The sequence below is a fragment of the Neolamprologus multifasciatus genome, chromosome 20 (genome assembly GCF_963576455.1).
Source record: "Neolamprologus multifasciatus chromosome 20, fNeoMul1.2, whole genome shotgun sequence".
In the NCBI taxonomy this organism is placed as follows: Eukaryota; Metazoa; Chordata; class Actinopteri; order Cichliformes; family Cichlidae; genus Neolamprologus; species Neolamprologus multifasciatus.
This window is the reverse complement of record NC_140458.1, coordinates 35,187,596-35,212,311: the sequence shown is the minus strand read 5'-3', so window position 1 is coordinate 35,212,311 and position 24,716 is coordinate 35,187,596. Positions and strand designations below refer to the sequence as shown.

Below are 24,716 nucleotides of genomic sequence, written 5' to 3'. Positions count from 1 at the left end.
ACTGTAAGAATTTACTGCTATTGCACTGTACAACTGAAGGGTGTGGTGGGAAAATGTTACCTGCAGAAACTTCGCCATAACAATCCGGTTATGCAGCGAGCATGTGCTCATATTATTACTGCCCCACCCCCCACTTCCTTTCTGTCCCTGTAGTTTTTCCATTATCTTAGAAGTTTGCTTCTGGGTATCTCTTTATTGACTCTTCCTTCTTATCCTTTCAATTATTTTTGCAGTGTTTTTTTTTTTTTTTTTTAAATGGTGCAATTAAACAAAACATTATTACTGAAAAAAATCCAAATTTAGCCCCAACACCACCCTGTTTATTTATTTATTCATATGCTCCTCATTATCACTGACCAACACTTATTATTATTATTATTATTATTAACATCTGCACTACCACATGAAAAGCTATTAAAGAAAAAGCCCTGCATGTGACTACACAAAGCAATGCCCTTTTCAGATAATGGATCATTTATTGCATAAATTGCACAAAATGTGTTAAAGTTTACAATTACAGTGTGAACTTTGGGTTTGTTAAGATTCTATCATGTTTTGTATGCAGAGAAGCCTGTTAATCTGAGAATAGCTATAACTATCAGATATAGTCCAGTAAAGAGAGGTTTGTTTGTTCAGGTTTTCATCTGAAATGCATCCAAATGTATGACAGCTGTAATATTTGCAATCAGTTTGATTTGAACTTCGAAACAGGAATATTTCATTTTTGCCTCCACCAAAGAGGTTATGTTTTCAGTACTGTTTGCATGCATGCACGTCAATCTCAAGTTTTAGTATGCTGCTTCTGATTATTACTTTCTGATCAAACTTCATGGGGATGTCGTGTTAACCATCTGCTGAAATTTGGCTTACATCCTGCTCAGCTTGATTTATTGATCGAAAACTTACAAAAAGCCTTAGAACTTAGAAACTGTGACTCTGTGTGGTTTGGATTTTTAGTGTACAAAGTACCATTCAAAGATATAAAATAATGGCACATTTGACCTCTGACCTTTCCTTCAAGCTAAATTTGTGTGTGTGTGTGTGAGAGAGAGAGAGAGAGAGAGAGAGAGAGAGAGAGAGAGAGAGAGAGAGAGAGAACTACTTAATAAAAACTGTTTAAACCTGATAGTTGTTACTAAACATTTAAACGAATTCTACTACACAATGAAATTAAATGATACTCAAAATGATGTCAGGTGTATTTAAAGAGCCTTTAACAGGGCAACAAACTTCTGCACTTCTTTTTTTTATTGTACTAAAAACATGTTGAAGTACGTTTCAAAGCGACGTTGCTGTCTTGGAGGAGCTTTGCTTCGTGTTTGCTGTCATCAGACATGGAGAAAAATGAAAAACGTTTCAGGATGAAACACTAATGTTTCCGTGCTGGTGGAGACCGGCCAGACTCACCTCTCAGCGAGGTTATAAACATTTCTTTTTCCAACAGCGTTTATCAGAGTTCCTTTGCACGATGCAAGACAGACAACATTTCCTCGAGTGGCAGTTGCAACGCTAAACAGGCTGAACATGCTCCTGTGTGGTTGTTTGTTTGTTTTTAATTCTCTATTTTCAATTTTAATGAGAGCAACATTAGCGCTTCCCCCCACCCCGCATATCGAGTACTGCGCAGTGGAGCTCCTGCCTTTCTCGGCTCCTCCTTGCTCACCACACCTTTCTGTGAACTCCCCCGACCGGGCGCGGTTCCCAGGGTGGAGTCATACCGCCACTGCTCCGAGAACAACTACAACCAATCTTAGCACGGCCGCTACAGCTGTCGGTGCACTTTTTGTTTTCCCTCCGGGCCTGCGCTTCTCTGGAAGCCCGATCTGTCGATCCGTTCACAAGAGGGGCGCCGAGTTGGGAAGATGATGGCTCCGGAGCCGCTGCGATCAGCGACAAGCATCGGGGTCGCGGAGGATACTTCGCTCGCGCTTCCCTCCGACAACAAGTTGCGGTCGGGACAGCAGCGCGTGCTGGACCAGGTTCACAGCATTAAGAGGAGCAAGTCCAAACACGGCAAGAGTGTCAGAGCTCCTTCTCCTACAAGTATGGAAATAAGTTTCTACAACTGTAATACCGCAAAAACAAAAAGCCAATGTGTCTGTGGGGCACGCAAACTGAACGTTGTGTTACCTGGTTAGATGCGTCACACAACTTCCATTGAAGCAGCACCGCTTAACGGGCTCGACATGCTTTTTTTTTTAATGTGCCACGTTTTCCTTTTTATTTCTTTCCTTTTCTTGTTTTTGTATAACTTCACAGGCGCGTCTAATTTGTAGGTTGAAAACTAGTTCAAATATGTTTCGAGGCTATTTGGTATCAAAGTGACGGTTTTGTTTAAAAAGAAAAAAGAAAAAAAGACCCGCCGGGTGACACTAGCAAGTTCCAGCAGGCGTGAGAAACGACGATTGTTGACGTAAGAATTTCTTGTGAAAACGGGTTGAAACTGGGCTGTAGGAAGAAGGGCTTTAACAAACACTCGATTGTAAATGGGGAGAAATCAAAGCGGACGCACGTCCGGTTATCAGGTTGCCTTCTTCAGTGTGCAGCTCCTTTGTAATGTTTGAGTTACTTCTAGTAATCTTAATTACCGTCAAGTTTCTGCTTTTTGTCATTACACACACATATATATATATATATATATATATATATAAATTATTATTATTATTTTGTAAAACTGTGTGTCTCTCTTTTTAAACAGGTCCACCTGTGCAGTTTTTCACAAAACAAACAGATTTCTCCTCATTCAAATATTCTCCATCCAAAACAAATGGCACCTTCCACCGCAGCAAATCCACTATGTCTGCTGGCACCATGAAGGAGGTAATTACTGCAGCGCACAAACCTTTCCCAGCAACAGACGAGACACTTCACTGCTTATGCTCAACATGTTTATTTTGCTCATTATGTTCACACAGAAACAAATTAATTTGGCTGCTTCCCTGTTATCAAGGTGGCTGCCACAACAGATGGATCTGCATATTTGATTGAGAGCTGATTTTATTTTATTTTTTTAAACCAGATGCTCTTCCTGCAAAAACGTGTGTCTCTCGTACTAGAGATCTTTGCTCATGCTTATCAGAGCCAACAATATGACTAAATCTGCATCGTGTTAAAGATGCTGCTGAATTCTTGCTAAACTAAATGTCTTTTGGTTTCCAGCTTCTTTAAACAGATATATGCAAGATTGTTTTGGTTATTTTATAATTCTCGACAAGAAAAGCGAAAAACAAAATAGATGCTTCCCCAAATGTCTGGCCATTTCCAATGTGTGCGTTTACAAGTCAGGGTGTATTTGTGTGTGTGGCATTTCTGTGCCCCACCCTTCAAAATGAGGGGTTTATGTTTTGAAACTCAACTGTGAGAAATTTCGGGTTGATGGAGTAATTGGATGCAATCTTAAATTCAAGGAGGATGCCTATTAGTCCATATGTTAGTGTTGACACCAAACGGGAGGACACGCTCAGTCACTGGTGATTTACAACATAGTTTTAGGAGATGATGATACTGGCTCACGACTCTGTAGCTACACGGGTCTCCTGGTGTTCATGCCTGAGGTCATCTCAGTCGATACAATGTTCTCTTGGACCGAAAACCCTGAAAAAAATATGCAGGTTTTCTGCACAGGTGTTGTTTTTCTGGAGTGTATTTTTGCGCGGCACAGCGCTGGTGTGAATTTGTTGTTGTTTTTGAATGTCGTTGCCAGGAGCAGTCGTGTGAAACTGCTCATTTACAATACCGAACTATTTGAAATTCCATAGCTGAGTGTAATGCTCATCGTTCTTGGTTTGTCGCTGTTTGTGTTGTGTGTGTGTGTGTGTGTGTATATTTGTTTGCTGCGTGTTGTCCTGATGTGATCTGACAGTGAGTTGAGGAATGCGGGGAGAGTGTGGTGATGTGCTCTCGCTGATGAAGACTCATAATCATCACATCATGAAACACTTATGTCGCAAGGTCGTTTCCAAATAATCCACAGAACAAAAGTAACACAAAGTTACTTAGTGAAGAAATTGTATCCAGCAGTTTGAATACAACGTGTTGTCTAGTACAGCGTTTACAAGCAGTGCTTGAATGAGATGGTTTACGAATACAATTATTTATGTCTTTATAAAAAGAAAACCCAGAAGAAAGTATAACAAACTGAATTACTCACAGTTTTTGTGTTTGTGCAGTTCTCACAGTTTTATTAGCTGAATTTGTCATCTATGGATTACTAGAGGTGGGAATCACCATACATCCCACGATACGATATTATCACAATACTTAACGCACGATACGATATTATTGCGATTTTTTAAAATATTTTGCGATATTCAGATTCTGTACATAAAGGTAAACTTTATCAATCATCATTTTCTCTAATATCAAAGTCTCACACTCAGTCTTTCTCTCATTTCAGTTTGATTGTTGACAAACTGAACGGTTTGTATTACAGTCTAGTCCAACTTAACTGAACAACCATCTGGTACAATTATAGCTATTCTGAACTATGCAGTTTATGAAAACTATGCAGCCCCTTCAGCAACTGAAGAATTTGAAAGTAAATTAAAACAAAATATAATTTTACATTAAATAAAAAAGTTTTAAACTTAATTAAAATAAAACATGTCTTAAATTAAAATAAGTAAACTGTCAAATTTGGACAGTGAAGGAATGTCAGGATTCTTGCTCAGAAAAAGGATCAACATGCTCTGAAGTCAGAGCACAAAAACCTTTTTGTAACAAAATATCAATTTCTGCTGTCCCTGTATCCATACATTATTAGAAACAAAATATCACCATGCTACACAGTATCCATTTTTCCCCCACCCCTATGGATTACCATATTATCACGAAACAGTCCTGCCCATTAAGTTGCAACATTGCACGCAGTGGACGGACAGGCCACAAAGATATACGCGTTAATGTCTTTGATGCAGGTAACAACTTTTTTTGATGTATCTCGGGAGCCACCTCGGTCTCAGTTTGATGGGACTTGGAGCTGAGCTTTTACACTTCTGTTGGTGGTTGTAGCCGCTGAGGAGCTCAAACTGCTCATTTTAAGGGTGCAGGTTCGATGCCTGACTGCTCCAGTTTTTAGTCTGCGTGGGGTTCAGTGTCTTGTTTGGCAGTATGGTGAACCCAAAGTTGCTCTCTGATGTGTTCATCGGAGTATGAATGTGTGTAAGTTTTAGATAGGTGTAGAATAAAGTCCTTGTATGAATGGGTGAAGGAGGGGTGTTATATATAAGAAGCAGCCCATTTACCTTTTTTTCCCAATTTCTTTTGCTGTTTGTTTCCAGATAAGTTGGCTAACCTGTTGACGTGTAACTCTGCACCACTCGACTATAATAACAATACCTGTGCTGTTTGATACGGCTTCTTTCTGGCAACACCACATACAGTAAATCTGTGTTAATCCCAGGTATAATCTCTCGTAACAGAAAACAATAAAGCCATTTTTTATTAGTCTAATGCAAGAATAGAAGCATTGTATTGTTTGTCTCTGTATTCTGGACGTGCTGAATTTGCATTTGTCCACATTGTCCTGTATATGAAAGGTTCTCGTGGCTCACTCAGGCTGCATGAAGGGAGCACTGTGAGAATAAACACACTATCTTCTCTTATCAAGTGTACTGTTGACATATCTTTCTTTCACCATGTTTTTTACTGCCTGCTATCATGGCTGACGTATGGATGGTAACTCAGCAACCAGTCCAGTTAGGAACAGGAACGAGCTAAAGACCAATAAGAAAACTGGTGTGTGTATCCGGAGCACCTGCTTCACCTGTAGCAGGTCCTCCTCCATAATAAAAGAGCGAGCTGAGACTGTTTGGTTTTGTGGTCGTGTAAAGGTGAGGTTTTTCATTTCCTCCTTTCTGTATTTTTATTTTCAGTTTTTGAAACAAGCCAATAGGAGACGAGCATTTAATTTGGTGGATGACTCATCAGTAAAGCATTAGTGAGACATGTTGGGTCCTTTATGGGAAAGCTCGTCGAGTGTGTTTTATATGTGAACAAACACACACACTGTCGTGCCCATGCACACACTTCATAGATTGCAAAATTAAAAGGATAATAAATTAACTCTTAAATGATGCACAATTATGCGATTAAGCTGGTAATTACATCAAGATCGTGAATACAGGTTTAGCAGGTGCTCAGTCTCACTTGTGCACACAAAGCTCCTCTGTTTGCTCCAATGTGTCATCAGTCTTAGAACAGAAATGGTCTGGGTTAGTCTCAAATGATGGATATTTTGTTACATTAGCATGTATGGTCGTTTGCTTTATTCTGCAGGGTTCCTCAGTGTAAACCGAGAAAAAGGAGGATAGGAAGTGGCATGCAGGCTTTGTGTCAGTTGAAATTGTCCTGTTCTTGTGGGAAACCAGGTTACTTACCTTACAGAGAAGCCTTGAAGTTAAGATGTCGTGGAGTTTTGCAATGTGTCATTTGTATCTCTGCACTTCTGAGAAACCAACAATGCAAATGTTGCTTGGACAGTAAGTAAATGTCTCTCTTTTGACAATGCAGACGAGTCGGACTCTATCCACTAGAAATTCTGGAGGAAGATATATGAGTACCTCCGGTGTTTGGGAAGAGAAAATTGGTGCCTCCACCTGGCCAAAGAGTCCCAATGGGATCAAACCCAGTAAGAGTGACCCTGCCTTGGCTCCACCTTTTTCTCCTGCCACGGGACCTGGCATGGTGATCATTTTGTGTTTTACATTTTTTCTGTTCTGCGTAGTTCACATAGAAGCACCAACAAAATGTTCTAAACTTTTTTTGTTGCTTTCTAGAGAATAAAAGGACAGATGGCACAGGGCCAAAGCACCTTTCAAACTCGAACAAACAGACACAGTGTTTCATCTGTGACTAACGGTAATGCGATCAGCAGCAGCCAGTCACGCTGGATGCCCTCCACCCAGTCTCAAAATGAGGGCAAGATGGGTACCATCAAAATGGAGAGTAAATCAATGTAAGGTCACCTTTATTCTGGCATTAAAATGTAGTTTATTATATATTTTAAAACTTGAAATGAAATCCAGACTGTTTACTAAACTCAGAAGAGCGTATTTCTTTTCTAATTTCCTACCCTTGCCTACATTCCTGGGTGTGTTTCTCCAGGATGAACCATCCAGACCTGACCCTAAAGGAGGCTGTAGAGTTTTTGGGTAGCAGTGAGGAAAGGTACCAGCAGTGGGGAGCAACGTTCATCCAACACACCACCTACACCGACGAGTCTGCCAAATCAGAGGTCCGAGCAGGCACACAGAAGATTACTGCACATGCTTATAGAGAAACACGCACATGCTCACCGAGCACAGTGCTTTTTTGCAGGGATTACCTTGTATAATACAGAGTTATTATAGTTTTGTAATTAGCTATTATTTTTATTATATCTTGACTTTCTGTTTTTAATTCAGTTTAGTTTTAGTTAGTTTTGAGAGTCATGAGGCTTTTTAAGAAAAAATTCACATCAGTTTTTATTGGTTTCCATCATCAGGCCAGAAGTTATTAGAGAGAACATCCTGGTACTTTATTTACTTAAAACAAATATGATCCTCGTGTGATGCACTTTAAATAAAAATGCATGAGCATCTATTAGTTTCTGAAAATAGGTGAATATAAGCAATGCTAATACCTGATTTACATACGACTAATTAATAAGTAATGAGCTTGTAACAAATTTTGCTTTCATCTCACATCAAAAAATTCTCCGCTTTGTTTTTCTGTGTTGCAGGTTTTCCAGCTCGGGGGTGTTCCTACTCTGGTGGCCCTGCTGAGAAGCGGTAATCCTCAGGTGTGCCAGGTTGCTGCTGGAGCTCTGAGGAACCTGGTGTTCCAGAACCAAAGTAACAAACTGGAGGTTCAGCGCTGTGGTGGGATAGCGAAGGCCCTTCAGCTGCTGAAGGAAACAGATTCTACTGAGACCCAGAAACAAATTACCGGTAGGAACTTTTACTGAGATAGAAGACACTGACATATCTAACAACCCCCCCCCCCCTCCCCCATTTTATTTTATCTGAACTTTATTTTGAGAGTTTCTATTAAAATATATAGACAGGGTGACTAAAGGTAACATGTAGTCGTTAGTTTATTTCACATGGAATCACCTACACCTGAAGAGAACAGTGGGTATTCTCACTTAGTATTTTCTCTTGTCTTCAGGGATTTTTCTTCCTTGTTGTATTTTATTTGTTATCATTCAGTACATTTTAGGTCTAATGGACATAACTTCACCGCAGTTTCCTTAAAAAACTTGAGAGAATTAGCCTTTCAGAAGGTCCTTGTCATCGGCGGTGTATTAGACATACAGCTTGTGCATTTAGTAGAGAAACAGAAATGAAGTAGTAGTGATTCCAGTAATAATACAGACAAATGCAAAAAAAAAACAATGTGATGATGGATGAAATGGCCATAAGGCTTTAAACAAAACTAAACACCGGTTGCATGTACTCTCCCTCGGTTGCCGTATCATAGGCCTGCTGTGGAACCTGTCCTCTGCCGACGAGCTGAAGGAAGAGCTTGCAGCTACAGCACTGCCCGCCCTAACTCAACATGTGGTGGTGCCGTACACAAGCTTGTCAGACACCGGTCCGAGTAGCTACATCGACCCCTCTGTCTTCAACTGTGCCACAGGATGCCTGCGGTAAGAACAGGTCTTTGTCAAGGATTTGTAATGACAGCGATCAGTCAGTTAATATCTTTTAATCACTCGCTATAAAAGGGATTTATATATGTTATACCATCTGTTTTCACTTCATTTAAGGGATCACGCATGTATATTTATATGTATGTACACGCTGCAATGATGATTTCACGGTGGTTGCAGGAACTTGAGCTCTGGTCGGGGTGGACAGAGGCAGGCGATGAGAAGCTGTCCCGGCCTTATCGACTCCCTCATGAGTTACATGAAGTCCTGTGTGGCAGAGCAGGACCCCGATGACTCGGTAACCACTTCAACACACAGTTAACTCTTTCATCACCAACAATTCAACCTTTTCCCATCAGTTACAAGTATTTATAACTTTTTCACTGGTAGTCTAATGATTCCCATATAACAGCACACAATCAGGCCGTGTAGAGTTTGTTTTGTCTGCTGTCGTCATCGCATCAGTAAAATCAGTAGAGCTGAAACAGTTCATTGATTTTTCAGAGACGTCAGTGACAGAAAGTTAACCAGTAACCGATTAATCATAATTTAGCAAATTGGTTATTAGACTTTGTTGATATATTGATTATATTGTTTTTGTCATTGTAAACTGTCTTTCAGTTCTGCTTGTAGAGCTAATCAGTATTGAAGATAAGAGATAAGATAAGATAAAACTTTATTGATCCCACAACAGGGAAATGTTTGCGTCACCTCAGCTCAGGTGCAGATATCAGAAGAAAATACAAAAATACAAATAAGTACAATCAATGAAAAAAAAGTAAGATAATACACTACATACAGCACACACAGTATGTGATTATGGATATGGTTGGAAATATGCAAGACATAAACTATATAGCTTGATATAGCTATTGTACCACTACTATTCCTGTTTATAGACACACACACATGTACACACTAAATATACATATGTATACATATACAGACATGTATACCTGCACATGTCCGTACACATGAAGGTCCATTATGCATGAAGTGGGGACCGTGGATGTTCACAGTGTCCAGTGTTACGAAATCAGTTTTACCCCTGTTCTTTTATTCGTCGAAACTTCCAGAGACGGCACCGGAACTCAGTAGTCATTTTCACAAAACTTTTATTCATCTTTATTCATCTTCATTTAAGCATGCACTTCTAGAAGGGAAGACGAGGCCGGTGTGTCCCTCTGCAAAATCTTCACCCCTTTGTTAGTTACAGCCAGCTTTATAGAGGCGTCCCCATCATAAAACCCCCTACGGTGTGCTGCAAACTCTGTGTCTGTGTCTATGTGAGTGCTCGTGTGTGACTGTGTACGCATACCTGTATGTATGTGTGTGCGCGTAAGTGAGTGTGCGTGACAGTTAAAACACTGTGGGTGTAGGTGACTCCCTAGAGGTCATAAAAAAAACCATTTCCCTTCCAGACCACAGTTATCCAGGTCAAATGTTGAGACCCCCACCCAAACATTCTCTGGGGAATTTCCTCTCAGGATTAACTCCTCTCTGTTTTACTTTCACAGTTCAACTGGGGAGGGTCTCCTATACTCTGCTCCTAAATTCAGGACACCATCAGGCCTTTATTACATTGAGGGCAGTGTCAATGTCTCTACAATAATTCTAGATTCTATGTTAACACATTTCTAAACTCTAAATCAGCTAAACATTTCTACAAATCCCCCTTTTTATCTGCCCTATGGCAGATAAAACTACACTAAATCTTTCACCATAATGTTTTCATACTGTGACTCCCCATTTCCCAAAAGTGGCATCATGATGTGTCTTACGAACAAGGCTCTGATACAAGGCACACAACAACACCCACATGTCACTGATACTGCAATAAAAACAAACAAAGAAACCATAATTGACATAATGAAACCTTTTCATTGCCCAGAGACAGAGGTCATCCACGCTTCCAACGGGTTATCCAATCCCGAATGCTCATACATTGTGGTGGACAACGTCTTTAGGCCTTCCAGAATTCGGGTCACAGAGCCGTCGGAAGCTATATTATTTGGAATACAAGTACAATACACATCCCCAAATATCGCGCAAACGCCCCCTTTTTCTCCCAACAACATATCTAACGCCATCCGATTTTGTACTGCCATTAAAGATGTTGGACCCAACTGCTCAGCAAGCGATTGCATTTAATGACAGCACAAAGATCAAATATATACGAGATTGTGGACCCTTTAACGTAGTCCAACTCTATACCGCCATAATAATCAAAACACTCATCTGATTGACCTGTTTCACTACGTTTGGTTCGCTTCACCCGTGGCCTGTGATGGTGGTATCCCCGGAGTGGACTCAGATCTGTCTCTGGGCAATTCACTTTTAAAAAATCACAGTTACAATTACAACAGTCACACCTAACACCACCGTTTCTCTCCAATTCCCCCTCAACCGGCCAAGAGAAGTTGACATGAGTTAAATGCAGACAAAAGGCTCGTCTGTTTACATCTCTCCCTCACAGAAGGCTTCTCTGCAGAGCATCAGATCTGAATGGCAAAGTGACACACTTTAGGTGATCCTCATCCTTGGGAAAAGTGGTGTCAACTATTTCCCAGTCTCCTAGTATTTGTGCTTCACACAGAAACACAATTCCATCGCTGGAGTTCCTCTGCGCTGTCACTTTTGGAGCTTGGCACGCTCTCTCCATCCCTCGAGTTGTCACGTCCAACGCTGCTGAAGATTTAAGGCAGAGCACGTCGTACACCTTAGTTGTCTTCCTCAATGTCAACGATGAATCTCTCATTTTATTTAAAATCTTGCTGTGGGAAGTCTCCTCTTGATCTCCTGGAAGCTCAGTAGCACAGCTCTCTGTGTGATGTCTGCTGTGCTGAAGATGATCTCTGATCCTCCTGAAGCCTCTCTCCTGGCCTCAGCTCCCATCTTGTGGACGATCCTCTCAGCCACTCCTTCTCGTCATGGCACCTCACGACATCTACGGATTAAAAAATAACACTCCTCTCCCCACATGGCTTCCACCATGTGTCAACTCCCCAATGAGACATGTACAAGAATGTTGCACATTCTCTCTAAAACAATCTTCAGGGTTTCCAACTTGGAGCAACCATACTCCAACCTGTAACCCTGTGTAATTATTATTTATTAATTATTGGAGTTAAATGGGAGTTAAATATTAATTATTTAACTCCCAGCTCCACCTGGAGCCTGTATCCTGGAAGACAAATCTATTAAATCAAACTTCACATTTGCAACCAACTGTAGATCATAAGAGTGATAAAGTATTCAGCATAAAAGACAAGTATCATGTGCAGGTTTTCTCCAATCATTAAATCACTATTATTACCATAATTTGTCCCAAATCATGAATCATCCCAATTTATTCCACAATTTAATCTGTGACTTCCCTTAAACAATATCACTCCACCCATTTTATCACTATGAGCTCAGTAGTGGCCAGCTAATGAGCTCATATTCAACTATTCCATAAACACTGCATCTTATTTGTTTCCTCATGTCACTTGTCTGTTTTCTGCTGAACCTTCTACATCCACTCTTAAAGAAAAACAAACATTAGGAGCACACATGGACAATCCTGGTGTGCAGACGTCAGCCATCCACATTCCAGAGGTGCCGTAAAAGGCCATAAAATTAAGCCTGCTGTAAAAGGAATGACACTGGTTTCAACACAGGAAATTTCTCACGTTATTCACATCGTCAAATTAACCTTCAACATTTTCCCAACAACACAGTGTAACAGCATCATCAGTCCTGTAGTAGAGAAACAAACATCAACCAATTGTTCTGTTATAAATCACATCATCAAATCACATGAAGAACTGTAATGCTGTAGAAAAGAGAATGTAAATGTTAGCGCTGCACAGGTGTGTACACACTTTCTCACAGTAACTTCTGTGAGCAACACAAGCCCATGGATAACACACCCCTGGTAGATTCACAAACACAGAAAGTGGCCTTTACAAGTTAAATCGGTACAGCCAAAACTCACGCAACCTCAGATGCTGCTGTCATCTTTCTGCTCCTGTAAAAAGAAACACATAAATTCATCCACCCTTTTGTCCTGTCTAGGTGGAGGTTAACCTTGAGTCGTAGTCAAGTCTTGTCAGCTTTTACCAGTCAGTCAGTTTGTTTCCATTCATTCATTCATTCATCCATTCTTTCTTTCTTTGCTGATAGTGGAAACTATCGCCGCATTTGATTTCCACCCTCAGCAAAATGACGTCATTTCAAAAAGAAAAAGAAGAACTTTAGGTCGGATTACCTCGCTGAATCCTTTTTAGGCAGGGACTCTCATTTTCTAATTGTCCCAAATAAGTGGCTTTCTCCAGAGCCCATTTTAATGTGGAGAAACTCACTTGTAACAATTTTCTCGACGACGTGTAGCGCTTTTAATTCCCGACGTGCAGATCTGCTTAAAGAAAAGAAATTCACAAACAAAAATCAGTGCACTGTTCAAAAAATAAAAATAAAATGAAAAATAACAGATAAAACTGAAAAACAAAAGTAAATAAAAATACAGAAGCCCGGTCTTGGGACTTGTCACAGAATATTCTCTCTTATAGGTGAGAAAACACCAAATCTAAAACTTGGTGCCATGGTAAAACTTTCCCCATACTTCAGAAACAAAAACAAAAACAAAAAATCTGCTAGTTTCACTCATTTAAACTCTGGCTGCAGGATTCTGTTCATCCCTGCTATCATCTTCCCCAAAATAATACTAATTCAGTCGTCTATGTATCAGTTCTCAACCCACTCAATAAACCAGACAGGATGATAGTAACAGTATTGCCTACTTAAAATTGTGTTTGATCCTAATGAGCTTCATTACGTGTGTGTGTGTGTGTTAGTCGGGTTAATACATTTTCTATTTCTATGTATCCTTTTATGTACCTTCCCCCTTTTTTCTGAAACAAAACTCTGTTCACTCCAAATTTTGTTTCAGAAACATCTAAATGAAAAACTGACATAGTCAGGCACCGCTAAACCCCAAATGCTTGCAGGTTACCATCGGCAACCACACTGTATGTTGTTAACCCCTTCTACAAATACCCTCTTTTGATGTGTGCCACTTTAAGTATGATTTTGTGTTATCTCTAGTGCATATCATGTGCATGTGTGGTGTTACTTTTCATTTTTCCTAACAGTACTCTTGCATACCTCAGTCCTTGTCTTCCTCCCCCTTTTGTGGTGGTCTGGACACTGTGTCAATCCTCCACTTCCAGGCAGTCGTTTGTCTCCCTGGATTCCTTAACCCAATTTGATTCCCCAAACTAAAACAGCAGCCTCAGTCCTCTTCTGCTCCTTTCTCTCCGTTCTTCTCTCCCACTTTGCCGTCCAATGACAGTCAGTTCTCTTCAGCTTTGTCTCGTGTATCTCTTTGTCCCACTGTCTCTTTCATTGCCATCTCACTCCAAACATGGCAAATGTCAAACTCAGACAGTCTTCTCAAAGGTCCTTCACACACAGTGAGGTTGCAGCTTGCTGGAAACGCATCTCCATCCATCCAATCTAGATGGTGGATCTTCTCTTTCTGATGCCGTTTGCCCATAGTGCTGCTGGACCTCTCTGCTCATAACTCTGGTATTGTCTCTTGGACTTCTGTCCACTGTTGATGTTCAAGCTCGTGCTTCTGGAACTGCACTCTGTGTCTTCAGGGAGAGATTAGCTTCCTTGGAGCTTGCTTGTTCAGGATGAGGACGGGAAGCTGCAAAACAATTCAGCCAAAAATTCTGGCTGGGTGTTTCTATTTTATTTTATTTTTCTAATGATTTTAACCTATAATTTTCTTCCGACTGCTGCCCGTGGAGAATTGATCCAGGTCCGTTCCCCACCTGTAATCGACAGACTGAGAGACTTTCATTATTCAGTGTGACTCCAGATGTTTTAATCACTCCTAAAGCAACACATGTCTACTTATTTTGTTTTGAACTCTACTGACTTTAAACCCCAAAAATGAAATTTTTATTTGGTCTTAACCGCAAACACAAAAAATCTTCTTGATGTTGTTGTTAATTATTTTCATCCACAACACTCCAAATTATGTTTTCTTTTGTGTCCAGCAGGGGAAGAAGGTGACCTGTAGTGTCACTGCTTCCCCCAGTTGGAGACAATTTCCCACTCACACTTCCACACTTTTTACTTTCTTTGTTTTCATGATTTTCTTTCTCTTTTTTTTACCTCACTGTTTTACACCCACACATTAACCTGTTAACTCACTCCTCCAACCTCATTTTCCTTTCACCCCAACAGCTCTCATACAGTCCACCATCAAAGTCTCCATTCATCCTTGAATACTTGGTCAGCTTTAAATGTCACTGTTAATTTTATCAATTTATTTATCATTTCTTTAACGCTAATCCACTTTTAATTTGCTTTATTTACTTCAGTTCATTTTCTCCTATTTGATAACTACCACTTCTTGACTATTACTATTTCACAGAAAATCAACTAATCTACTTTGTCTCCCTATTTGTCATCAAAGAATTCACACACACTCACAGGCTGGTCACTCACCCCCACCTTTTCCTTCTCTCTCACACACACGCACATTTTACTCCTCGTTCGTTCCACCTGTGAACCTGCCCCTCGAGGCTGGCTCAAAAACACTTCATACTTCTTGCAGTCCCAACTTTCTGCGAGACACTTCTGCTGATTCAGGACAACGCCCTAATCAGAACAAAGAGCGGGTGCCGTCCACTCTTATACACCTCAACCTAACTAGGACAATTAGGCTCACGATCTTCAGATCGCGCCACATTTGCCTCACGAATTATTCAAACTGCGCCACGGACTGGATACCGCAGTTTCTCTTCCCCATAAAAAATAAAACCAAATTAAACCCCCCAATTGACTTCACAGTTTGCAAAAATTCGCGACACGGCCTCCTGCCGCAATTTCTACACACCACAAACACACACTTTTAGACACAAATTATTTTTGTTACTTTAATTGACTCCCGTACTTCAGACGAGACGCCGACTCTAACGGCGCTTTCACACACACTACACCGTCCTCCTTCTGCATCAGGCACTGTTCAACTCAGCTCGGAATCTAACCGGCGAAAGCAACCGATCCTGCTTTTATGCATACTTCAGACTGTGACAGGGACCTCTCCCCGACTTAGTTATTTAAGGAGCCACGAATCCCCAGGTCACCACCCTGGATCTCCTGCCCTCACAGGTCCTAGCCCCGCGTCCGAGACTAGGTGGGGTAACCAAACCCGTGACACACACAGCCCTCAGCTGGCGACGAGGCCTTAAACCCCGCTTTCTAACTAATAGTAACACACTTTCCTGCTTTAACGCACGGAGGACGGATCACACACCGCCACTTTTTTCCTAATAACTAAGACGGATGAAACACCGATTCTACTAATCCGTAACAAACGTCTCCTGCTTTAACGCACTGAGATGTTCTTACGGGGCGCTAAACATCAACTTGGAGTTCTTAGAAAAGTCTCTTGCTTTAGTCGCTCACAGTACGCTAAACATCAACTTGGAGTTCTTACAAAAGTCTCTTGCTTTAACGCACTGAGACGGACGCTAGCCGCCTTTTTTTTCTACTGAGTGAATTTACACTGCGATACGTTCAACTTAGCGAACAGATAATTTAGGCTTTAAACAATATGCACGGTTCGAAAATAAACAGGTCGTGCTTACCTTTTAATCATGTGAGCTAGCTCTCTGTTCGCCTCGTTTCACGATCTCAGCTCTGCCAATTCATCCTCTCTGCGCCTCGAGCGAATCCCAGGGTTTCGGCACCAAAACTGTTACGAAATCAGTTTTACCCCTGTTCTTTTATTCGTCGAAACTTCCAGAGACGGCACCGGAACTCAGTAGTCATTTTCACAAAACTTTTATTCATCTTTATTCATCTTCATTTAAGCATGCACTTCTAGAAGGGAAGACGAGGCCGGTGTGTCCCTCTGCAAAATCTTCACCCCTTTGTTAGTTACAGCCAGCTTTATAGAGGCGTCCCCATCATAAAACCCCCTACGGTGTGCTGCAAACTCTGTGTCTGTGTCTATGTGAGTGCTCGTGTGTGACTGTGTACGCATACCTGTATGTATGTGTGTGCGCGTAAGTGAGTGTGCGTGACAGTTAAAACACTGTGGGTGTAGGTGACTCCCTAGAGGTCATAAAAAAACCCATTTCCCTTCCAGACCACAGTTATCCAGGTCAAATGTTGAGACCCCCACCCAAACATTCTCTGGGGAATTTCCTCTCAGGATTAACTCCTCTCTGTTTTACTTTCACAGTTCAACTGGGGAGGGTCTCCTATACTCTGCTCCTAAATTCAGGACACCATCAGGCCTTTATTACATTGAGGGCAGTGTCAATGTCTCTACAATAATTCTAGATTCTATGTTAACACATTTCTAAACTCTAAATCAGCTAAACATTTCTACACCAGCGACTCATGACATCGTGATTGAGGAGTTATAGAATCTAACTGCTGTTGGGATGAATGATCTGCCAAAGCGCTCCTTCCTGCAGCGAGGGTGTTTCAGTCTCTGACTAAAGGAGCTGCTCAGCCCACTCACAGACTCATGCAGTGGGTGATGTGGGTTGTTCATGATGGATGTCAGCTTTAACATCCTCCCCTCACCAACCACCTCCACAGACTCCAGGGGACATCCCAGCACGGAGCTAGACCTCTGCACCAGTTTGTCAGTCCTGCTCCTGTCCCTGTCCGTGCATCCACACCCCCAGCAGGCCACTGCATAGAAAAGGGCAGATGCTACCACAGTGTCATAGAAGGTCCTTAACAGAGTCTTGCAGACTCCGAAGGACCTCAGTCTCCTCAGCAGGTGGAGTCGACTCTGGCCCTTCTTATACAGGACGTCTGTATTTGTAGTCCAGTTTATTGTTGAGGTGAACACCCAGGTACTTATAAGAGTGCACTATCTCAGTGTCTTTCAGACATCAGAAACAGATGCATCACCAGCCTCATAATCACTGGGCCCTTCTTTGTCTTTGTGGCTTTATTGTTTTTCTGGTTCACACCAGCGAGTGAGCAGTTTTCTGTTTTTGGAATCATATCTTGTGACCTTGTGTAGTCAAAGTTGTACAACATTTATCTTGCGTCTCCTGCAGAATGTAGTCAGTCCAGTTTCCAAATTTGTCTTTATGTTTGTTTTTTAAAAGCATACCCGTGTGAGTGTACATATGCTCACTAAATTACACGCTTATTATGAATCTGTGCGTACCTGTAATTTGTGGACGTTTCAGGTGTGGGTGTGTCCTTAATTCTATGTTTATGTTAATGCAAACATAATTGGTGAAAGTGAAGGCAGAGATTATCTCATCCCACAAAGAACAGAGAAACATAGCGTTACCTTGAATAGAGCTTCCCATTTGATCCAGTTGTAAAACAGTGATCTCATAATAGTATATAAACACAGGTATGTAGTGTTTTTTATGAAACATGCAAACACAAAGCACCTTTATATTTACTATTAATTATGAATTGATGACTGTTATTAGCCATTTTTTTTCCTACTGCAGTCTAAATATGTTGTCAGCAGACTGACTGTCTTTTAAGTAGGGCTGCCACAAACGATTATTTTGATAGTCTATCGACTAATCAGATCATCATCCATTGGACATAAAACCTACAGCTTATTGCACCAGCAGCATCTGCTCTTATATAACTATCATTAGCTTACAGCTTTAAGTGTTTAAGGTATGTGCTAACTAAAAATAAAGACAAGATGATAGTTTATTAAATTTTAATGAAATTTGCAGATTGTTTCGGTGAAGTTTAATAAACTCCTTGCTATCTAAAATATAACCGGAGTAGCATCTCACACTTCTGATAATCAGCTGTCTGCTTGACGTTTATTCAGCTGTGTAAAAACTATAACTTTAATCTCAGCCAAACTGATTTACTCAGGAACAAATAAAATACTTAAAAAAAAGCCAAACAATAACATTTTAATAATAACAATAACATCTAAGTGACTTATATATCATGTTTAACCTGAGTAGCGAAAGACGGCGGTGGGTTTGAAAACGATTAGCCGGGAGTCCGGTGCTCTCACGGCTCTAGTTAGCCTAGCCCCCGGCTAGCTATCGAGCTAGTGGGTAACAGACGTCTCCGAAAACGTCGGAGCACTTTTGAAAATATGCGGTGTCTTGATAAACTGAGCAGATATTTGAGGTTTACACAGCTACATTCTCGCCTGAAAATATGTTAAACGTTTATTTTGTGACCCAGAAAGAATAATAAGAGTAATATTAAAACTAACTAGCTGCCGCCATTGTTGGAAACTGAGCTGGGCTTCGCTATGAATTCTGGGACACAGCTTCTTCTTCTTCGGGGTTTAACGGCAGCTGGCATCCTTGTACATGCAGTGCTGCCATCTTCTGTTTCAGTCCGTTATTACACTCTTAAATCCTACTACTTATTCCTGCGTCTTTTGTGATCTTACAAAGCTTCAAACGACGCGTCGACTATTAAATCAGTCGTCGACGATTTTGATAGTCGACGTAATCCTGGCAGCCCTACTTTTAAGCCTTTCATTTTTCAAACAAATGGCTCCATGTGTTTTACTAGTTGTGTGTTGGCCTGTTGTCATTCTTTCATGGCTATACTGAAAAAGAGAACATTACATGAACCAAATGTTTGTCAGTTTACTATTTTTGCACTCGATACAGAAAAGGTTGTAGCTGCTCAGACAAATATAACCCTCGGTGCTAGTGTCAGTCTAGTGTCTTACACTAAAACTGTTGTCCAGTTCATCATCAGATAGGTCTGCTATGCTGTTTATGAGTCATAACAGACAAAAGTATGAAAATAAAACCTTTAATGTGAACTCTCTCCTGTTCTTTAGTCTTTGGAGAACTGTGCATGCATCCTCCATAACTTGTCCTACAAACTGGAGCAAGAGTCCCCCGTGAGTTTCATCAACTACAACCCAAATAGAGGTGCCCAACCCGAGAAAAGCCCCACAATTGGATGCTTCAGCCCTAAGAGCAGCAAGGCCCAAAAGACGGTGGGCATTAAGCACAATGCCTGTAGACTATTCTGTTTGTTGGAGTCTTTCATTTAAACTTGCCTTCTCTGCTTCTCTCAGTTCTCCTTTGACACTGTAGATGCTAGCCCCCCATCAGGTGTTAAGTGGTTGTCCCATCCCAAAGCTATAGACACCTACCTGTCCCTCCTGGAATCGTCCGAGAACAAAGCCACTCTAGAGGCCTGCTGTGGTGCTCTGCAGAACCTCACTGCCAGCAAGGGAAACGTGAGTACGAAGAAGTTAATTATTAGGATTATGGTGTTACTCTGTAACTGGATTAGCTTTTATGAAAGAGGAAAGAAAAACAAGAAAACCTCCTGGCTAAGTTTTGTGAGAAAGGGTGGAGTTGTCTTTGTATTTCAGGTTTGTAGAGGAATTTCACTTGTTTTACAACACAAAACATCTACATGTTAGTTAACCGTCACAACATGATGTAATGGGCTATTGAGCATATTTATACATATATACATGCATGTTTTCTGATCCTTTTAAAAGAAACTGTACATGCAACAAATGGCAAGTTGCCCTGTGGTTGTAAAACCCACGTGACATTTTTACTACAATCGATATCATTCTTTAACTCTTTTGAAAAGTTTCTTCTTCAGTTCTAAGGGTCTGTTTTCCCCTTTGTCCTGTCTTATCATTTTCTTTTCTGCCTCACAGTGTAAAGGTGAATCTTGTTCAACCTCTTGCAGTTATTGTCCCATATACAGCGATGTGTGGTTTTGTGTTAAAAGTGAAGAAGGCTATATTCCAGTTATTAGTCACGAATAAAGGGTGACAGCAGTGTTTAAGAAACTTTCGTCTGCCAGCTCCTTAGTGCAGATTCTGTATAACGTGTCAGTGTGGGAATATGTCTGGAGAATTCACAGTGAGTGGCGATCCAGCCTCCTCCACACTGGCCTTAACCAAACAGGATGTTTCCTTCAGAGGCAAAGAGCAGCTGAGGCCAGTGTCCCAACACTGTCTAGAGTTCATGTGTGAAAATGGCTACAGACTGGTTACAGACACTACTAAACATTTTGAAGTGAAGAAAAGACCCGAACTCTTCCACAGCAGCATTTTTAATTTCCCTTTGATATTTGGGCTGATTGGGACCTGATGAATGTACAAACAAAGAATTACCAGATTTTTTTTTTACCTAATTTTTGTTTCTAAGAAAAATGAGAGCCACATATGAGGATATTCATTTAAAATTTTAATAGAACAGTAGCAGCATAAAGTCCTCGTAAGAGGATATCAGGCCCTTGTAGAGCAAAATTGAGTATTTTGGTCTAAATAACCCAAAATGTGACGTCCACATATGTGGACGCAGGTCCTGGGAGGTTAAGAAAGTTTTAAGCAAATTGCCTTTTCCTTAATTCCAATGTGGGTGTTGTTGATGTTTTCCCCCCTGTGTTAAATAAACACAAAAATTAAATAAATTCCTCTTTGTAACCATTTCAGGGGTCAGATGCTGTGAGCCAAATTTTGGTTAGTAAGTCCAGAGATCTGAGGCAGTTTGGACCTCTGCTGAAGCCATCGAACCCGAAGCTTCAGAACACTGCCTTGTCCTTGTTGGGTAACATGTCTCGGACCGGCAGTTTGCAAGGCACCATGGGTAAGAAGTAGGATAATGATAGCGCACGAAAGACTTTGACTATCCAGTTTTCAGATATGCAAGTTTATCCACATAAAATTGATTTGCTGTTTTCTTTTAGCAAAGCAGATCTTGCCTCAGCTCGGAGAACTCCTGCAGGGTGGGCCCAGTCAGCTGGGGAATTCTGACGAGTCTATAGCAGCAGCTTGCAACACAGTGGTACGACTGATGTCAGCAAACACTGACACCAGCAAGAAGGTCATCAATAATGCCGTTATTCAGTCGCTAATTGACCTCAGTGAAGACAAGTGAGTGTTTTTTTAAATATCATCTGCAGAGGAGGCAAGCTTCAGCGTATTTCTGTGACCGATGATGACTTCTTTTCTTTTTAGGAAACTTACCAAGGGAAGCAGCGCAGCCTCGCTGCTGCTGTACAGCATATGGCAAGACAAGAATTTGCAAAGCGCTGTGAAAAAGGTAAATTAGAAAAGGGAGAAATGGGCTAATGGTACAGCTGAGCTGACGTTTCTGTGATGTGCTTATTGTCTTTACATTTCATGCTAGTTCATGCTCAAACGTCCTTGCTGGGAGGGCCCAGCTTAACTGGTGGACAAATGCATGGGTGTTTATCATGACTCCTCAGGCTCTTCACTTTCCCTTCCCTTGTGCCACACCCAAAACATCAGTGAATAAAGAAACATTAGACTGGAATCCTGGTAGACTTGTTTTCAGTGCTCACGGTTTCATACGGGAGGAGTAATCCGTGGAAAATTGGGGCTGTCGCCCCCACAATAAAAGCCTGAGGTGGAGGATCGAAGGAATATGAGACATTTTCTTTAGATTCATGCACGAGTAAAAAGCAAAGCAGCTACGTTCACCTTATTAACACTATCAGCACTAAGATTAATGCGTCACTAGTAAAGAAACAAACGTGACAGATGAGTAGAAAACATTTTTCACCTCGCCGCTCTAAGTTCAGAGGGCTTCACGATTACACCGCGCGTGTTTGTGGACGATTGCATCTCTGCAACATCTTTAACTGATGGAATCTATTTAACCACAGATGGGGTTGACCAAATCAGCCTTCATCAACGACAACATAACCCATGTGGTCTCGCAGCTCGAAGGACAGTGATCGGGCGGGATCGGCAGCAGTAACCGTAAAAGGTACGATTCCAGTTTGAGTGGCTGTTTTTACGTTTTCAGACCAGTTGGGATCAAAGCAATACGAAATCTGAAGATGTCTTTTTTTCTCTTTGCCACTCGCTTTTCTTTCTTTTCATTTCCCCTGTGTGCTTGTGCCCGTGCTTGCAGATAGAAACCGACGTGTTCAGACGCTGCTGTTGCCACACCCTTTCAACGAGGACAACAAAAAGAGAGAAAAATGATGCTTTTTATTAATACTATCTGGATAGAGCCTGACAATTGCTGTTCATTGATTGATGCTTTGTACATATTATAAAGGAAAGAGTGCTTTTGATTTTACAATTAATCCTGTGGTCTGTGTGTTTGGAAATGTTTGCCTGTTTCTACGTAGGTAGGCTGAGAGTGCTTTTAAGACGTGTGTGTAGTGTGTGCTGCAACTGGCTTGTTTTAGGTTGCAAGTCCCCGTACGCCAGACAGCCTCCGTACAGACAGCGTGGATTGACAGTGTTACCTGCAGCAGGATTCACATCACTGTCAAACGTGTCTACACAACTACGACTACATAACTAAAAGTTATATACAGAGAGAGATCTGAGCAGCCAAATATGAAAGCTTTCTGACAAAAATCAAAGAAACAAATATGACTGTATCTGTGGTATAACTGCAGTATGTTGATATGATTCAAAGAAGGTTGTTTTTTTAAAGAATAATAACATATCCCCACCACAGCCCCATTTCTTGATTTTCTTTAGTGAAGGTAATAGATTTTCATGCTGAATGTACTAAGAATACATAAAAAGGACCAAGCAAAGATTCACTTTAGCAGTACTTTGATTTTCAAGGTTAGCAAAGAAGCGCTATTTTTAATGTACATTTCTAAATGCACTTTTATTTTTTATCACCCTAAAGCAGGGGTGTCAAACTCAAATACACAGTGGGCCAAAATTCAAAACCGGAACAAAGTCGCGGGCTAACATTAATATTTATTGAAATATATTTATTCCTCCAGATATAAGAATGAATCTTTTCTTATGGACTAAAACACATTTTGCTGAAAAACTGAATATGGAACAAGCAAAGCTTAATACTAAACAATATATATATTAGCTGTATGATACCCGTAGGTCAGCTCTGATAGTAATTTGGTATGGCTTCGCGAAACGAAGCCAAATTTGGCCCACGGGCCAGAGTTTGACACCTATGCCCTAAAGAGTCAAGCACTAGTTCAACATTTAAATGTGTCGTCTTGCTTTCTTTGACATTAATATCAGGCTTTTGTTTGTACATGAAATAGAAGCTACAACTGGCAGCTCGTTAGCCTAGCATGTAGACTGAAAACAAGCTCAGAGAATAACTCAGTGTCTTCATTATTCATCAAACCACATAAAACATGATTGTTGACAGTGGAGGTAAATGACCTTCTCTTGTTTCCAGGGTTTGTGCTAAACTAAGCTAACTGACTGCTGGCAGCAGCTTCATTATATACAGGACAAAGGTTATCTAACTTTTTCAAGCAGCTGTTAGCCGTGTATTCAGTTTTGGACTCTCTTAGTACTGAGTGCTTGTCACATTTTTTTAATGCTATATATATATTTCTTTTTTAAGTATTGCTTTGTTTTCTTGTGGGGAACAGGGACATGGAAAGACTGGGATGTAGCACACAACATCAGCACCCATCACTCGTGAACTGTGTGTAGAAATTTGAAGCAGCAGTAAATGATCCGTCAGCAGTTAATTAGCTGACTCTGAGTGTTCTTTGACCAAATTCAGATAAATGTTGTGGAGACAATGAAGGGGTCGTGCCTTCTAACCAGCATTTTAATGAATTGTGAACTGTGCGCACCGGTTGAGGAGCTGCTTTTACAAGTGTGTCATGTTTAATAGTTGTTTTTATTCAAAAACAGCTGACAAAGAGGTCATTTACAGGATATCTGCCGTCATAACCGAACTGCCTGTTTATTGAACACAGATGTAACATTTTTGTAAAACTGAAATGCTTTTGGAAAAACCACCATTACACATCATAAAACATACCTGCCATGAAACACGGTGGTAGGCAGCTGTGGGGCTTTCCCAGGGCCACGGGGTACGAGGCAGGGGGCTGTGTTTCTGCTTGGGAAATGGCTGTATTGAGGTTCATCTGATCAATGTCAGTATTTGCTTAGAATGTATTTTTTTGAGAAATGTGTGTGTGTGTTTGTGAGGCGCATACGTAGGAGGCTTGTCTTTCACTCAGAATAAATAAAACATGCCAAAAATATTGCGAGTTTTGTTTTTTGTTAATTTTAAAATATGTGCTGAATCTATGCACGATTTTCAAAACTGTGACTCCCTCTGAAGCGAATGCAAAG

The 24,716-nt window shown here is 40.9% G+C and overlaps 1 protein-coding gene across 1 annotated transcript; it reads left to right on the top strand.

Moving 5' to 3' along the window:
* Positions 1 to 1,696: 1,696 nt before the first annotated feature.
* On the top strand, positions 1,697 to 24,623 carry pkp1a (plakophilin 1a). The gene is made up of 15 exons (XM_085147064.1): positions 1,697 to 2,043; positions 2,699 to 2,820; positions 6,511 to 6,684; positions 6,777 to 6,955; positions 7,105 to 7,234; positions 7,721 to 7,928; positions 8,461 to 8,629; positions 8,813 to 8,930; positions 19,458 to 19,619; positions 19,701 to 19,865; positions 21,087 to 21,240; positions 21,341 to 21,527; positions 21,612 to 21,696; positions 22,283 to 22,386; positions 22,534 to 24,623. The coding sequence occupies exons 1-14, from the start codon at positions 1,863 to 1,865 to the stop codon at positions 22,352 to 22,354; spliced, it is 2,106 nt and encodes a 701-aa protein (XP_085003190.1). The 5' UTR covers positions 1,697 to 1,862; the 3' UTR covers positions 22,355 to 22,386; positions 22,534 to 24,623.
* Positions 24,624 to 24,716: the final 93 nt, after the last annotated feature.